At 42.9% G+C, this 17033-nt stretch overlaps 1 protein-coding gene across 1 annotated transcript; it reads right to left on the bottom strand.

The window, feature by feature from the left end:
- Positions 1-371: 371 nt before the first annotated feature.
- On the bottom strand, positions 372-10843 carry galr1b (galanin receptor 1b). The gene is made up of 3 exons (XM_037759981.1): positions 10044-10843; positions 7622-7687; positions 372-2069 (listed from the first exon to the last, which is right to left on the bottom strand). The coding sequence occupies exons 1-3, from the start codon at positions 10746-10748 to the stop codon at positions 1695-1697; spliced, it is 1146 nt and encodes a 381-aa protein (XP_037615909.1). The 5' UTR covers positions 10749-10843; the 3' UTR covers positions 372-1694.
- Between the last annotated feature and the right edge of the window lie 6190 nt (positions 10844-17033).

A 17033-nucleotide genomic window follows, 5' to 3' on the forward strand; every position in this document is an offset into this window, starting at 1 on the left:
GGATTGTGATGAAATGAAATGAATTGTAATATCTAGCACCATCATCAGGTCAACCTTTTAATGTGTCCAATACTTTGGTTTATAGCTTCAGAACTAAAGACATATTCCATCAGCCTCAGCTGTACTCTGTGTTTAGATTGATTACTGCAGCAAAAATGAAAATAGCGCTCATATTTCATGTTGTTCTGATGTTACGTCCTCTTGATGTCAGTGAGATCCTAGAGATATTTTGGACCTGCGGGTGGTCTATTCTATTCTATTTCTATTTGCATGTGTCTCCCTGTGTTTATTATATAAAAAACAATATAAAAATCAGTTGATCACAAGAAAATACAGTTATTTAATGTTTTATTCACAAAGAAGCCGTCTATATGTGGTAATGTGGAGTAATTAAACCTTTTCTCTCATCATCACTCATACAAAAACGTCCATCTGTTAAAAAAAAAAAATACATGTTTAAAGTGCTAATTTCTGATGAATGAAGCAGTTTATTTAATATTTTAATTAAAATATTGAGGACTAACTGTGGATGACAAAACCTGAGTGAACAGATTCATTCATCAGAACTGAAGTTCACATAATTTCATTGACACAGTTACAGATAAATATTTAATATAATGTGAATTAAACTGATAAATATTTAGACATCACGTAGTTTTCAAACACATCACTGACTGACGACTAAACTAATTCCCATTATTATTTTTGGAAAGGTTAATATGAAGTTAGATAACGTATTGATCAGTCTGTGATCGAGTGTTTCTATCCCTGAAATAGGAAAAAAAACAAAAACTGAATAAAATCATTAAATATCTGTGAAATCATCATTATTACATAAAAATGAATAAATATAATGGAAATAAATGAGGTGACACTTTCACTTTTATAATAAAAATAAACATGTCAATTTAAAACTGAACTTGTGCATTTTAATGATGTATTTTAATTTCTTTGTGTGTATTATACTTTTTTATGCTAATAATTAACTTGATCATTGATGTATTTATGTGCAATCAGTCAGGTTTGGTCCTCCATACTTGTTATTAAATGTGTAAATGTACTCAAATTGATGTAGTCTATCAGGACGTCTTTAGACCCTCACTGCCCAGAAAATACAAAGAAAATACACACTGAAATTAAAACTGTTGTGCTTTGGAACGTGGACTCGTGAACGGAGCAATCCGTTTCTGTCCAGTGAAAACCATCAACGTGAGAAATCTGTCTTTCAGCAGGTGAAATACAGAAAACACACAGATTTGAATATAAAACATAATAAAAATATACTAAACATATAACAAATAAAGTAAAACATATGCTAAACCCCTCACATGGTATGTTTTTCTTTACGGGGTGGATCAAATTGACTATATAAAAACCATAAAAATAATGCAGCTATGATTTTCCATTTCTCAAAAGAGAATAAATCTGTTTATAACAAAACTGAAAACAGGGCTGATATTTTCATTTCTAAAATCCTGACTTTGTCCACAAATCAATGTGTCCTGCAGTTTTCTGTTCAGTTAGTAACTCTGTCAATAATGAACCTCCGTTTTCTGTTCTACTACAACCAGACGAGTGCAGGCTGCCCTCAGGTACAGTCAGCAGCCAATCACATGCTGTCATGTTGTCATGTGACCGAATGAAAACTCCTCCATCAGCCTCTGATCTGTTCAGACATAGATCTCCCTTTTGTTTCAACTGCAGGAAATCACCGTGTTCTTGTTATGTGTCCGATCACGTTCCTCAGTTATCAATATGTTGGTGGTGGAGTGCGTGGTGGAGAAGTTCTCCATGCGGAAACGAACCACCTTGCTCGTGGGTGGCGGCGGGTACAGGAAGCGACAGGCGAAGACCTGGCGGCAGGACGTACGGAAGTTCTCGGACAGGAAGGCATAGAGGACGGGGTTGACACAGGAGTTTCCGTAAGATAGACAGTGAGAAACGATACGAAAGGCAAAGGAGGCGTCATTCAGGGGAAAGGTGCCGAACTCCACCCACATGGCGATGATGTGGTGGGGCATCCAGCAGATGGTGAAAGCAGTGACGACCAGGAGGACCGTCTGAGCCGTCTGCAATACAACAGAGAGGAAAGATCAGTCCGAATCTGCAGCCTGGATACTTCCTAAATACTGCCTGAATACTCCCCAAACACTGCCCGAATACTCCCCAAACACTGCCCGAATACTCCCCAAACACTGCCCGGATACTCCCCAAACACTGCCTGAATACTCCCCAAACACTGCCCGAATACTCCCCAAACACTGCCCGAATACTCCCCAAACACTGCATGAATACTCCCCAAACACTGCCTGAATACTCCCCAAACACTGCCTGAATACTCCCCAAACACTGCCCGGATACTCCCCAAACACTGCCCGGATACTCCCCAAACACTGCCCGAATACTCCCCAAACACTGCCCGAATACTCCCCAAACACTGCCCGGATACTCCCCAAACACTGCCTGAATACTCCCCAAACACTGCCCGAATACTCCCCAAACACTGCACGAATACTCCCCAAACACTGCCCGAATACTCCCCAAACACTGCCCGAATACTCCCCAAATACTGCCCGAATACTCCCCAAACACTGCACGAATACTCCCCAAACGCTGCACGAATACTCCCCAAACACTGCCCGGATACTCCCCAAACACTGCCTGAATACTCCCCAAACACTGCCCGGATACTCCCCAAACACTGCCTGAATACTCCCCAAACACTGCCCGGATACTCCCCAAACACTGCCCGGATACTCCCCAAACACTGCCCGAATACTCCCCAAACACTGCCCGGATACTCCCCAAACACTGCCCGGATACTCCCCAAACACTGCCCGAATACTCCCCAAACACTGCACGAATACTCCCCAAACACTGCCCGGATACTCCCCAAACACTGCACGGGCACTTCCCAAATACTGCAGAGATCCTCCCTAAATACTGTCCAAACAATGCCCAGATAATCCCCAAACACTGCCCGAATACTCCCCAAACACTGCCCAGATACTCCCCAAACACTGCCCGGATACTCCCCAAACACTGCCCAAATACTCCCCAAACACTGCCCGGATACTCCCCAAACACTGCCCGAATACTCCCCAAACACTGCACGAATACTCCCCAAACACTGCCCGGATACTCCCCAAACACTGCCTGAATACTCCCCAAACACTGCCCGGATACTCCCCAAACACTGCCCGAATACTCCCCAAACACTGCACGAATACTCCCCAAACACTGCCCGAATACTCCCCAAACACTGCCCGAATACTCCCCAAACACTGCCCGAATACTCCCCAAACACTGCCCGGATACTCCCCAAACACTGCCTGAATACTCCCCAAACACTGCCCGAATACTCCCCAAACACTGCCCGAATACTCCCCAAACACTGCCCGAATACTCCCCAAACACTGCCCGAATACTCCCCAAACACTGCCCGAATACTACCCAAATATCGCCAGAATAATCCAAAAGTACTGCCTGGATACTCCCCAAATACTCCTCAAATATTCGTAACTATTCCCCAGTGAAATGACAACATTCATTTTATACTGTCACGTTATGAATCAAAGGAACAGAAAAGAGCTTTCTGTTTTCTTTTTTCTAAATATTTCAGCCTCACCACACGATGATAAAGTAACTTGTGCAAACAATTGACTAAACTCTGTGATGGATCACGTCTCCGCAGCAGGTTGAATTTTACAGAAATGAAGTGAAACCAAACATAAACAGGATATATAGTTCAGCTCACTTCACCATCACACACTATTACACAGACAAAAGGTCCCTATTTTTAGGTTTTATTTTTTCAGGTTACACTCAGGAATCTAACGAGGATCAAAGTTTTCCTCTTTTCTGAGGATGAAGTCTAAACTGTGTGACCTTTCTAACAAATACCTTGACTTCTCCTGCCTGCTCTCATGAAAACACAACATCAGTAAACACAGTGTGTCACTGCAGTTTCACAGTTTCATTGTTAAAATTCCTCCGTGTGACAATAATAATTCAAAAATACTGTGGTGGGCGCTGCTATCCTTTTCTGGGCATTAAATGTGTACTTTTATTTTTAGAAAAACTATACAGTAAACTTCTGTCCAACATGTCAGACGCTAAAAATAAGTGACTTTTAATAATTCCATTAGAATAATGATAATAAAATAAAGAATGAGGAAACCTGGAACCTTTGCTTCAGGCAGTGAGTTTATTGGTTGTGTCCATAAACAGCTTTGACTATTTGTGGAATAAAAGAGTTTGCTTTTGTCTTCACTGTGACTCAAACTCCCCACATCCAACTTTTACACCGTCACATTTCCACCCACAGACTCTGGACCCGACTGCACCACTTATCCACAGTCTGTGTCCACGTTTATATTTAATCTGTTTAAAAAAGAGACTCTTCTTCCTACACAAACAGCTGAGACTTCAGGCTCCAAACTTCCACTCAGCAGCAAAACAAACGTTTCTCAGCACTCAAAACCTCTCAAATCCTCCAACCGCTCTGTTTACGTCACTTTAAAAGAAACGCTATAAAAACCAGCTGGGCAACAAGGGAAGGCATGAAGGTATATATACAGGAATCATGATGCAGGAAAGGGTCAAAACCGGGGAGGCAGTCCAAACAATCAAACCAATCAAAGATGCAGGCAGGTAGAGGTTCAAACAGGCAAGTAACCCATTCCAGAAGCCAGTTTACAGGCTACAGGTTACAGATACTAGAAAACACAGACAAGAGGCACATGGCAACTATGATGAACAACTCGGTTTACCACGAAATTACTGCCTCCAATACTGTCATATGGGAGTGGTTGGAGCCAACTGCCTCCAATACTGTCATATGGGAGTGGGTGGAGTCACCTGCCTCCAATACTGTCATATGGGAGTGGTTGGAGCCACCTGCCTCCAATACTGTCATATAGGAGTGGGTGAAGCCACCTGCCTCCAATACTGTCATATAGGAGTGGGTGAAGCCACCTGCCTCCAATACTGTCATATGGGAGTGGGTGAAGCCACCTGCCTCCAATACTGTCATATAGGAGTGGGTGAAGCCACCTGCCTCCAATACTGTCATATGGGAGTGGTTGGAGCCACCTGCCTCCAATACTGTCATATAGGAGTGGGTGAAGCCACCTGCCTCCAATACTGTCATATGGGAGTGGTTGGAGCCACCTGCCTCCAATACTGTCATATGGGAGTGGGTGAAGCCACCTGCCTCCAATACTGTCATATAGGAGTGGGTGAAGCCACCTGCCTCCAATACTGTCATATGGGAGTGGTTGGAGCCACCTGCCTCCAATACTGTCATATAGGAGTGGGTGAAGCCACCTGCCTCCAATACTGTCATATAGGAGTGGGTGAAGCCACCTGCCTCCAATACTGTCATATGGGAGTGGTTGGAGCCACCTGCCTCCAATACTGTCATATAGGAGTGGTTGGAGCCACCTGCCTCCAATACTGTCATATGGGAGTGGGTGAAGCCAACTGCCTCCAATACTGTCATATGGGAGTGGGTGGAGCCACCTGCCTCCAATACTGTCATATAGGAGTGGGTGAAGCCACCTGCCTCCAATACTGTCATATGGGAGTGGGTGGAGCCACCTGCCTTCTAAACTGTCATATGGGAGTGGGTGGAGCCACCTGCCTCCAATACTGTCATATGGGAGTGGGTGGAGCCACCTGCCTTCTAAACTGTCATATGGGAGTGGGTGGAGCCACCTGCCTTCTAAACTGTCATATGGGAGTGGGTGGAGCCACCTGCCTCCAATACTGTCATATAGGAGTGTGACTCGGGTTTAACTGCTGGTGGATCTGTGGTCTGATGGATGACGAGGAATGACTCAGAGGTTCATAAACCAAACAGAGGAAGGAGGAGACGAGGAGGACGAGAGTCCGTCCACTTCAGAACTACAAACAGAGAGCAGAAAGACTCGTGCTGCGTTCACTGACAACACTTCAGACTGAAGTACAAAAATAAACTGTTCATCACTTCAGAGGTTTCAGTCCTAAAAATCACCAGTTGTGTTAATGCGTTAAAGAAATTAGTGGCGTTAAAACAAATTTGCGTTAACGCGTTATTTTGACAGACCTAGTAAAAATATATTACAGCTGCTTTCAGGATATTTCTAAATAAAAGTGGGTAAAATATTGATGGTGTGGAGTCTCACATGATGAATTCACAGGTTTAGACACTAAATCAACGTGTTATTTCATGTGACTGTACCTGGACTCACCTTCAGCATCAGTTTGGTGTTTTTACGTGATGTGGCAGCGTCATAAAGAACCATAACGACCATCATCAGGACTGTCAGGAGACGCTGCTGGAGGACGACGAAGAGCTACCGACGTTAATGTATCTTCAGACTCTTACGGAATCTCCTCTATTCTTAGTCCCGCTGTCTAAATATTTACCCAGCAGCCTTTGTTGCTGCTCCACTGACCCGAGGAGCTGCTGCCAACTGATCTGAGGTCTGCTGTTACAGGACGCCTGCACACTGTCAAGCAGGGTGGCCTGACCGTCCAGAGTACTACGATTCAGAGTACAGACCGTCCAGAGTACTATGATTCAGAGCACGGACTGTCCAGAGTACAACGATTCAGAGTACAGACCGTCCAGAGTACAACGATTCAGAGTACAGACCGTCCAGAGTACAACGATTCAGAGTACAGACCTTCCAGAGTACAGACCATCCAGAGTACTACGATTCAGAGTACAGACCTTCCAGAGTACAGACCATCCAGAGTACTACGATTCAGAGTACAGACCGTCCAGAGTACAGACCATCCAGAGTACTACGATTCAGAGTACAGACCGTCCAGAGTACAGACCATCCAGAGTACTACGATTCAGAGTACAGACCGTCCAGAGTACAGACCATCCAGAGTACTACGATTCAGAGTGCAGACCTTCCAGAGTACTACGATTCAGAGCACGGACTGTCCAGAGTACTACGATTCAGAGTACAGACCGTCCAGAGTACTACGATTCAGAGTACGGACTGTCCAGAGTACAACGATTCAGAGTACGGACTGTCCAGAGTACAACGATTCAGAGTACGGACTGTCCAGAGTACTACGATTCAGAGTACAGACCGTCCAGAGTACAACGATTCAGAGTACGGACTGTCCAGAGTACTACGATTCAGAGTACAGACTGTCCAGAGTACTATTATTCAGAGTAAAGACTGTCCAGAGTACTACGATTCAGAGTACAGACCGTCCAGAGTACTACGATTCAGAGTCCAGACAGTCCAGAGTACTATGATTCAGAGTACTCAGTGAGGGCTGGCTGTGATGGGTGTGGATGTTTCCTGTGAGCAGCAGCTGTTTGATCAATTACTCGATCATTCAGAAACCCCCTCACAGGTCCTCACCTTCATCATCATCATCATCACCATCATCACTTTCATCTTCATCATCATCATCATCATCATCATCATCACTTTCATCATCATCATCATCATCATAATCATCATCACCTTCATCATCATCATCATCATCATCATCATCTTCATCATCATCTTCATCATCATCAACAGCAGACACTGCACAACAACAAACAGCAGCAGGAAGAGGAAGAGGAGAAGGAGGATATTGAGGAAGAGGAGGAGGAAGAGTGCACCTTTCTTTTGGAGCGCTCAGACTTCTTGGACATGTTCTTCATCTTTTTATAAAGATGAAACAAAACCTGAAAAAAATACAAATCAACAGAGTGAATAACTGACAATAACTGACAATAACTGATGATAACTGATAATAACTGATGATAACAGAAGATGACTGACACCAACTGACGATAGCTGACGATAACTGACGACAGCTGATGATAACTGATGATGACTAATGATAACTGACAATGACTGACACCAACTGACGATAACTGACGATGACTGACACCAACTGACGATAACTGACAATAACTGACACCAACTGACGATAGCTGATGATATCTGACGATGTCTGACGATAACTGACAATAACTGACATCAACTGACGATAACTGATAAAAACTAACGATAGCTGACGATAACTGATGATGACTAATGATAACTGACGATGACTGACGATAACTGACGATGACTGACACCAACTGACGATAACTGACACCAACTGACGATAACTGACGATGACTGACAACAACTGACGATAACTGACGACAGCTGACGATAACAGAAGATGACTGACACCAACTGACGATGACTGACGATGACTGACAACAACTGACGATAACTGACGACAGCTGACGATAACTGACGATAACAGAAGATGACTGACACCAACTGACGATGACTGACAAAAACTGACGATAGCTGACGATAACTGACGATAACTGATGATAACTGATGATGACTAATGATAACTGACAATGACTGACACCAACTGACGATAACTGACGATGACTGACACCAACTGACAATAGCTGATGATATCTGACGATGTCTGACGATAACTGACAATAACTGACATCAACTGACGATAACTGATAAAAACTAACGATAGCTGACGATAACTGATGATGACTAATGATAACTGACGATTACTGACGATAACTGACGATGACTGACACCAACTGACGATAACTGACGATGACTGACGATAACTGACGATGACTGACACCAACTGACGATAACTGACACCAACTGACGATAACTGACGATGACTGACACCAACTGACGATAACTGACACCAACTGACACCAACTGACGATGACTGACACCAACTGACGATAACTGACGATGACTGACGATAACTGACGATGACTGACACCAACTGACGATAACTGACACCAACTGACGATAACTGACGATGACTGACACCAACTGACGATGACTGACACCAACTGACGATAACTGACGATAACTGACGATGACTGACGATAGCTGACGATAACTAACGATGATAACTGACGATGACTGACGATAACTGACAATAACTGACACCAACTGACGATAGCTGACGATAACTGACGATAACTAACGATGATAACTGACGATGACTGACGATAACTGACGATGACTGACACCAACTGACGATGACTGACAAAAACTGACGATAACTGGCGATAACAGAAGATGACGGACACCAACTGACAATGACTGACACCAACTGACGATGACTGACAAAAACTGACGATAACTGACGATAGCTGACGATAACTGACAATAACTGACACCAACTGACGATAACAGAAGATGACTGACGATGACTGACGATGACTGACGATGACTGACGATAACAGACGATGACTGACAGCGTCTGTCTGAACAGAAGTCCAGAGGGCGTTGTTGTCCAACAGTTAGAGACACAGGAAGTCAGGAATGCCTTTCAGAATGAAAGCACGGAGGAACAGGACTCTTCAGACTTTTATTCTGATAGTCTAGCACATAGAGAGAAGAAGAACTGATGCAGCCTTTATTTCTGGAACTAAAAAGCCTTGTTGCCAGGGAGACAGAGCCGAGCAGCACCACAAATGTCCCTGTCAATTTGTATATACAGTATATGTAATACTTCTGATCATTTGTCCGTCAGAAAGACGTGCAAGAAAAAATAAAAAAGAGTATTCTGAAAATGTTTTCTGATAATCAATCATCACCGATATCACCGAGCTCTACACGAAAACTAACCTACTTACATCTACATAATAAAAACTCACTACTCACTGTGTACACTCAGCTTTCAGTCTGTATATATATATATACTGTATATATATATACATATATATATTTGTATATATATATATATATGAACCTGTACAACTCTTGAATCACTTTATAAGCAGCTAGTATAGTAAGTTTATTTTGAAACTTCCCACCGGTGTGTCAGTGTTGGTCTCCGCGCGCCTGCAGCAGGTTTTTACGCACAGGTTTTATGAGCATCAGGACTCCGTGTGCGCCCTTTGGTCCCTCTGCTCTGTTATTCTGTTATCAGTCCGTGTTTTACAGCAGCTGTGAGTCCAACATGATCCTGTTACATGAGCCTGTTGTTAACTGACCTTGGTTTAACTGACCTTGGAGTAACTGACCTTTGACCTTGGTGTAACTGACCTTGGAGTAGCAGCAGCTGATGAGCAGCAGCGGCAGCAGGTATCCGAGCAGCAGGACGGTCACCTTGTAGGTGTGTCTGGAGGCTCCGGACCACTGCTCCCAGCAGAAGGTTCTGTTGGGGGCGCTGGGGTGGTCGGTGAGGACCTGATGCTGGGCCACCGGCACCGAGACCAGCAGGGACAGCGCCCAGATGGCGCACACCCCGGCCAGCGCGTTCCTGCGGTTCCGGACGCACGGAGAGTTCTTGGAGCGCACCACGGCGATGTAGCGGTCCACGGACACGAGCACCAGCGTGAAGATGCTCACCAGCATGCTGACGGAGGAGAAGTAGTGTCCGAACCTGCAGAGGAAAGCTCCGAACACCCAGTCCGGCAGAGAGTAGATGGTGGCCTGGAAGGGGACGCAGAAGATGAGGAAGAGGAGGTCCGCCAGGCTCAGGTTCAGGATGAAGATGTTGGTCTGGCTGCCGGAGCGCCTCCCTCCTACTCCTCCTCCTCCTCCTCCTCCTCCACCGCTGTACTTCACCTTCCCGATCACCACCATCACCAGAGAGTTCCCCACCACCCCCACCACAAAGATCAGCCCGAACACCACCGGCACGACCACCGCCTCCGGTCCGGGTCCGGACCCACCGCCCGCCGCCTCAGACCGGTTGGACTCCGGGAGTTCAGCCCAGCCGGAGGAGTCGTTTCCCAGCAGCAGCATGTTGGAGCTGGAGGGTTAGAGCCGAGCAGAGGGTGGAGGAGCTGGAGGGTTAGAGCAGAGGGTGGAGGAGCTGGAGGGTTAGAGCAGAGCAGAGGGTGGAGGAGCTGGAGGGTTAGAGCAGAGCAGAGGGTGGAGGAGCTGGAGGGTTAGAGCAGAGGGTGGAGGAGCTGGAGGGTTAGAGCAGAGCAGAGGGTGGAGGAGCTGGAGGGTTAGAGCAGAGCAGAGGGTGGAGGAGCTGGAGGGTTAGAGCAGAGGGTGGAGGAGCTGGAGGGTTAGAGCAGAGCAGAGGGTGGAGGAGCTGGAGGGTTAGAGCAGAGGGTGGAGGAGCTGGAGGGTTAGAGCCGAGCACAGGGTGGAGGAGCTGGAGGGTTAGAGCCGAGCACAGGGTGGAGGAGCTGGAGGGTTAGAGCAGAGCAGAGGGTGGAGGAGCTGGAGGGTTAGAGCAGAGGGTGGAGGAGCTGGAGGGTTAGAGCAGAGCAGAGGGTGGAGGAGCTGGAGGGTTAGAGCAGAGCAGAGGGTGGAGGAGCTGGAGGGTTAGAGCAGAGGGTGGAGGAGCTGGAGGGTTAGAGCAGAGCAGAGGGTGGAGGAGCTGGAGGGTTAGAGCAGAGGGTGGAGGAGCTGGAGGGTTAGAGCCGAGCACAGGGTGGAGGAGCTGGAGGGTTAGAGCCGAGCACAGGGTGGAGGAGCTGGAGGGTTAGAGCAGAGCAGAGGGTGGAGGAGCTGGAGGGTTAGAGCAGAGCATAGGGTGGAGGAGCTGGAGGGTTAGAGCAGAGCATAGGGTGGAGGAGCTGGAGGAGACCGCGGCAGACTGACTGAAAGACCAGTTCCATGATCCAGTTCAAAGACGCACAGCAGCGGAGTCTGGACTCTGCAGACTGCTGGAGACAGTTGAGACAGAGTTGGCTGAAACACTGTGATCTATTTCCTGTCAGGGGATTTCAAAGTAAAACCACTTTATTGACTCTCAGATTTAAATGAGGAACCAGAACATGAGAACCACACAATCTGTCATTGTATAATGTATATATTGTACTATGTATGTATTGTATAATGTATGTATTGTATAATGTATGTATTGTATAATGTATGTATTGTATAATGTATGTATTGTATAATGTATGTATTGTATAATGTATGTATTGTATAATGTATGTATTGTATTATGTATGTATTGTATTATGTATGTATTGTATAATGTATGTATTGTATAATGTATGTATTGTATAATGTATATATTGTATTATGTATGTATTGTATAATGTATGTATTGTATAATGTATGTATTGTATAATGTATGTATTGTATAATGTATGTATTGTATAATGTATATATTGTATTATGTATGTATTGTATAATGTATGTATTGTATAATGTATGTATTGTATAATGTATGTATTGTATAATGTATGTATTGTATAATGTATGTATTGTATAATGTATATATTGTATTATGTATGTATTGTATAATGTATGTATTGTATAATGTATGTATTGTATAATGTATGTATTGTATAATGTATGTATTGTATAATGTATATATTGTATTATGTATGTATTGTATAATGTATGTATTGTATAATGTATGTATTGTATAATGTATGTATTGTATAATGTATGTATTGTACTGCACAGAACAATAAAAAGGTAAACAAAGTACTAAAGGCAGCAGAGTTCATACATCCGTGTGTTGCTGCTTTCTGAGAGTCATTAAAATGGTTCATGTGTGTCGTTATTGATGAAGGATTGTGAGGTTTAGATTGCAGACTTTCATTCTGACGTAGAAGTGAGATGTTTATCTCCAAATGTTGAGTCTTATTTGGCTTCTTGTGTGCAGAGTTTTGACACAATGAGCCAAATTCTGCATTAAGTGTGTAAGCAATCGCAAAAGAAAAACTGTCAGAAGGCTGCATCTGTAATTGGCTGCAAACCTCCTTTGAACAAACTGTTATCCATCATGGATAATCCTGAGCCTCCTCTCCACCTACTGGACCGACGGCGGAGCTCTTTCTCTGGACAACAAAAAGCAGCAGCGTCCAATCAATAAGTGATATCCAATAAGGAGGCGTGTCGGTCGGTAAGAAAACTTCTGTGAAGGATATACCGGTGTATCCTCGCTAATGGCTCCTCCGGCAAGCCTCCTCACTCCTCGAGATGCATTTTAGGAACTGGGATGTCCTCCAAGATGGAGCGCTGACATCGATTTCCAGGTCACAAGACGGAGGATCGAGGAGCGAGGAGCGAGGAGCGAGGAGCGAGGAGGCAAAAAATCTGGAATTAACATGCAGCTGTAGTAGGGATGTCACGGTACCAGAAATCTAGTAGTCGATACCATGTCTGTCTTTGAGTTGCTTTGCTAATTCGGAAGTATTTCCTCCTTTGGAAAGAAAAGTACGACGGCACCGTTACTGCACCGTTACTGCACCGTTACTGGTTTTTGCAAATCTATTATTACTCCTTGTAAATCCGCCTTGAATGCAAAGTTCTTCCATACCCGACTTTTGCTATTTGTTTCTGAGGCGGCGGTAGCGTTGCAGCAGCTGCTATCTTTCACGTCTCGTGTTGTTGTTTTTTCCCGCGCTGTTACGGCGTTCTTCTTCTTCCTTCCTTTGAGAACACTTGTAAGCGTATACTGACCCCATTAGAGCCGCAAGAATCGCATCTCCAGTACCTCCGCTCCGGTACCAAAAGACCATTATAGGCATCGTTCGGTACTGAAGAAAACGAGTACCATCACATTTTTTGAATTTTGGTACCGGGTTGGTACCGGAGTATCGGTTCTCGTGACATCCCTAAGCTGTAGTGTACTGTTCTGTTTGTATGTTCTACCAGTGGAGACTGCTGATTATTGTACACTCCCACGAAATAAAAAACAGAGAGAGAACGAGGATGATGAAGACGGATGCTGAAGTTGGGGGGGGGCTGGTGAGGCTGTGGCTCAGAGAAGACAGTTTGAATAAGAAATAAATGTGAATCCACAATTCATGTGGACGAAGACGTGAAACATCACTGTAGCTGGGTAATTAATTTTTTTTTATTGAAGATAATTCATTTACAAACATTAAGGCATCATACTTAATAATACTTCTTAACATACAAGGCACAATAGGATAGGACAGATAAGTTAAATTATAAAAAATAATATTATAACAAAAATAAAAGAGGGTAGAAAATTATTAAAGGAAAAAATAAATAACAATAAATAACAATACGACTACACTCTTCCATAGTATAGCTCTAGGGGTCATCATCATATATGTTCAGTTCTTCATCAGCTCTGAGGAGACGCTTTGCATGTTGTCCTTTCATTAGTCTTAAAGCACTGAGATGATGTCCACAAGGTCCCTTCTGAAAACAGAAAACAGGGGTTTCATTTTTCTCCATTTGGATGAAACATTTCACCAGCAGTATCAGATTGTTCAATATCAAGTCACTCTTAATGTCCTTCATGTTGACACCAAACACTATATTTTCTCCTGTGAGAGGAGCAAGTCGTTGGATTCTGGTTGACAGCCAGTTCTGCAAATCCTCCCAGAATGCCTCCGAGTATACACAGTGGAAAAACAGAAGATCGGTAGCTTCAATCTCCGTCTGCAGTTGTTGTGATCAACTTTAAATCTGCCGTCTTAGCAACTTATCGGAGGAATAAATATTAGTCATTATTTTATTGAATGGACTTCATTTGTCTCGGTGCTTACAGGATAAGTGATGGAGCCAGATCTCCACTTCTTGATGCCTGAAAATAGTTGGATGATTGATGGAGTTTCTGTTTGATCGTAAGCATGTTGGTCAGGTGATTATGTACCAGGTGCATCCATGTAGCTGAGTAAAGGAGCTGGTTGGAGATGAACTGCTCCTCGCCTGGAAAGTAGATGAGATCAGGCGGCAGCAGCGGGGGGCGGAGACTAAAAGGCCAACATCTAGTGTAAGTTTGGAGTGTTATTTAACCTCCTTCATGACCAGCTAGTATGACATGGTTGGTACCGATGGATTCATCAGGTTTTATATTTTCATATGATACCAGTATCTTCACACACAAGAGACAAAACAAACTTTGACCTGACTTAACTTAAAGTTGCAGTCAGTGATTCTAATCCAGTACACTCTGTGTCAGATTCAGCAAATATCTCGTCACGGTCCGCTGGCTGTCCGTTCTGTGCCGAAGCCCTGATCCGGCCCAGATTATAGGGCTGAATATCAGATGACATGTTTAATGTGGAGTTTGTTCAGTGAAGTTTGAGTCGGTGTGTCATCTCTGTTCTGTGGTAGAAATCATCATTGATTTTTTTTAAACAAGACAAAGAAATGTGTCAGTGGAGTGAGCTCGCTTCACTTGTTTCCACCGCAAATTAAATGTCGGTGTCATTTGTTGGTTCAGCGATCCGCCTTCTTCTTCTCTCACATCCATTTCTACACTTCCTGAAACGGAGGAAACTGCTCAACTAATGAAATTACTCACTGAAAAATGAGACTAACGAGCAGCTGGAAGTAAACTCAGTCACAAAGTTTTATAACATTTTTATTTTTCCTTTTCAGTGCAGCTGAAACCTCACACTGACCAATCACTGACCAATCACTGACCAATCACTGAGCAATCACTGACCAATCACTGACCAATCACTGAGCAATCACTGACCAATCACTGACCAATCACAAGGCTCCGCTGAGCTCCACCTGTCAGCTGCAGAGTTTCCCAGAAGGCATCACAGTTGTTGTTTAAAGAAACTTTAAAGCTTCACTAACTTCAGTGTGTTCAATGTTTTAACATGTTTCAGACGCTGTGGTGTATTAACCTAACACACTCGTCAGACTGATAATTATTATTAATAATAATATAATATTAATAATAATAATAATATAATAACATATGAGAGATCTCCTCTAAACAAAGCAGATAAACGACATAAAGAATAAATCTCTTGAAGTATCAGGAGTTCTGTTAATAAATAATCAGACACCGACACAAACCGCAACTAAAGCTGAAGATTATGAACGTTTCTTGAGTTTCTTTAAAAGTTAATAGAGATGAATGATTGATAATATACACACACAAACAGCTCCTCTGTATCTAAATTTAATCTAATATCAATTCTAATAATTGTGACAACTTTAGTGTCTTTTTATTAGAACAATCACATTTTACATTGTTAACTGAAACTGTAGAAATGTTTTATTTTGAAAAGAATGAGTTCTTTGTGTATTTATGTTTATGTATTTATGTACAGATCATTGTTCATGTTTCATATGTCGACATTCAAACAGGCTGCTGACTGTAACAGTGTGTTATCAGTGTGTCAACATGTCACACAGTAACACACAAGGACACACACAGCCACGAATACACAGTATAATAACAATATATATACATATATAAATAAATAATGTTAATATGGTGTACAGTAATGTGTATATGAAACAATTCCATTTGAAATAATGTCATATCTCATAGTTGTGGGCGATGAAGAAAAGCGGTTTAGACTCATAAAATGTTCCATAAATTTTATTAAATCATATAATTTTGTAATTATTTATTTATGTCTAGATTGGTAATAACACTGTGTATATATTCATCAAGCATTGCACTGCAGATTTTATATATATACTGTTTATATATATAGATATACATACTATATCTATATATATATATATATATATATATATATATATATATGTATATATACAGGACTGTCAATCGATTAAAATATTTAATCGCGATTAATCACCCATTTTTTATCTGTTCTACATGAACCTTAAAGGGAGATTTGTCAAGTATTTAATACTCTTATCAACATGGGAGTGGACACATATGCTGCTTTCTGCATTTTTCTGACTTTTTTAAACTTTTTCTAGACATTTTTATTACTTTTTTGAAATTTTTATTACTTTTTTGGGGCATTTTTTAAACTTTTTTTAGACTTTTTTTTGACTTTTTTTTGGACCTCTCTAATGATCGGAAACTCTAAAACAACAGAATGAGCACATCATCAATGTCTACTTTTATTTTGACAGTTTAATGAATATTTATGCTGATTCCTCCAGTGTTATTTTATAATATTATTATTATTATTAGTTTGCATTTATGTTTGCATAAAACTGAGGTCTGAAGTCTGAATTTAAATAAAGTTCAGTTTGGATAAAAACAACATGTGCTGACTGGTTCCTGTGCTGCAGTCATCATCAACCAATCAGAAGGCAGGAGGTCGGGGTGTGTGACCCGTGAGAACGCCGCCGCCTCCTCGGGTCTGATAACCAGCTGACAGCTGAGCTGGACAAACCGCCGGCCGCTGT

Source organism: Sebastes umbrosus, chromosome 2 (genome assembly GCF_015220745.1).
Source record: "Sebastes umbrosus isolate fSebUmb1 chromosome 2, fSebUmb1.pri, whole genome shotgun sequence".
In the NCBI taxonomy this organism is placed as follows: Eukaryota; Metazoa; Chordata; class Actinopteri; order Perciformes; family Sebastidae; genus Sebastes; species Sebastes umbrosus.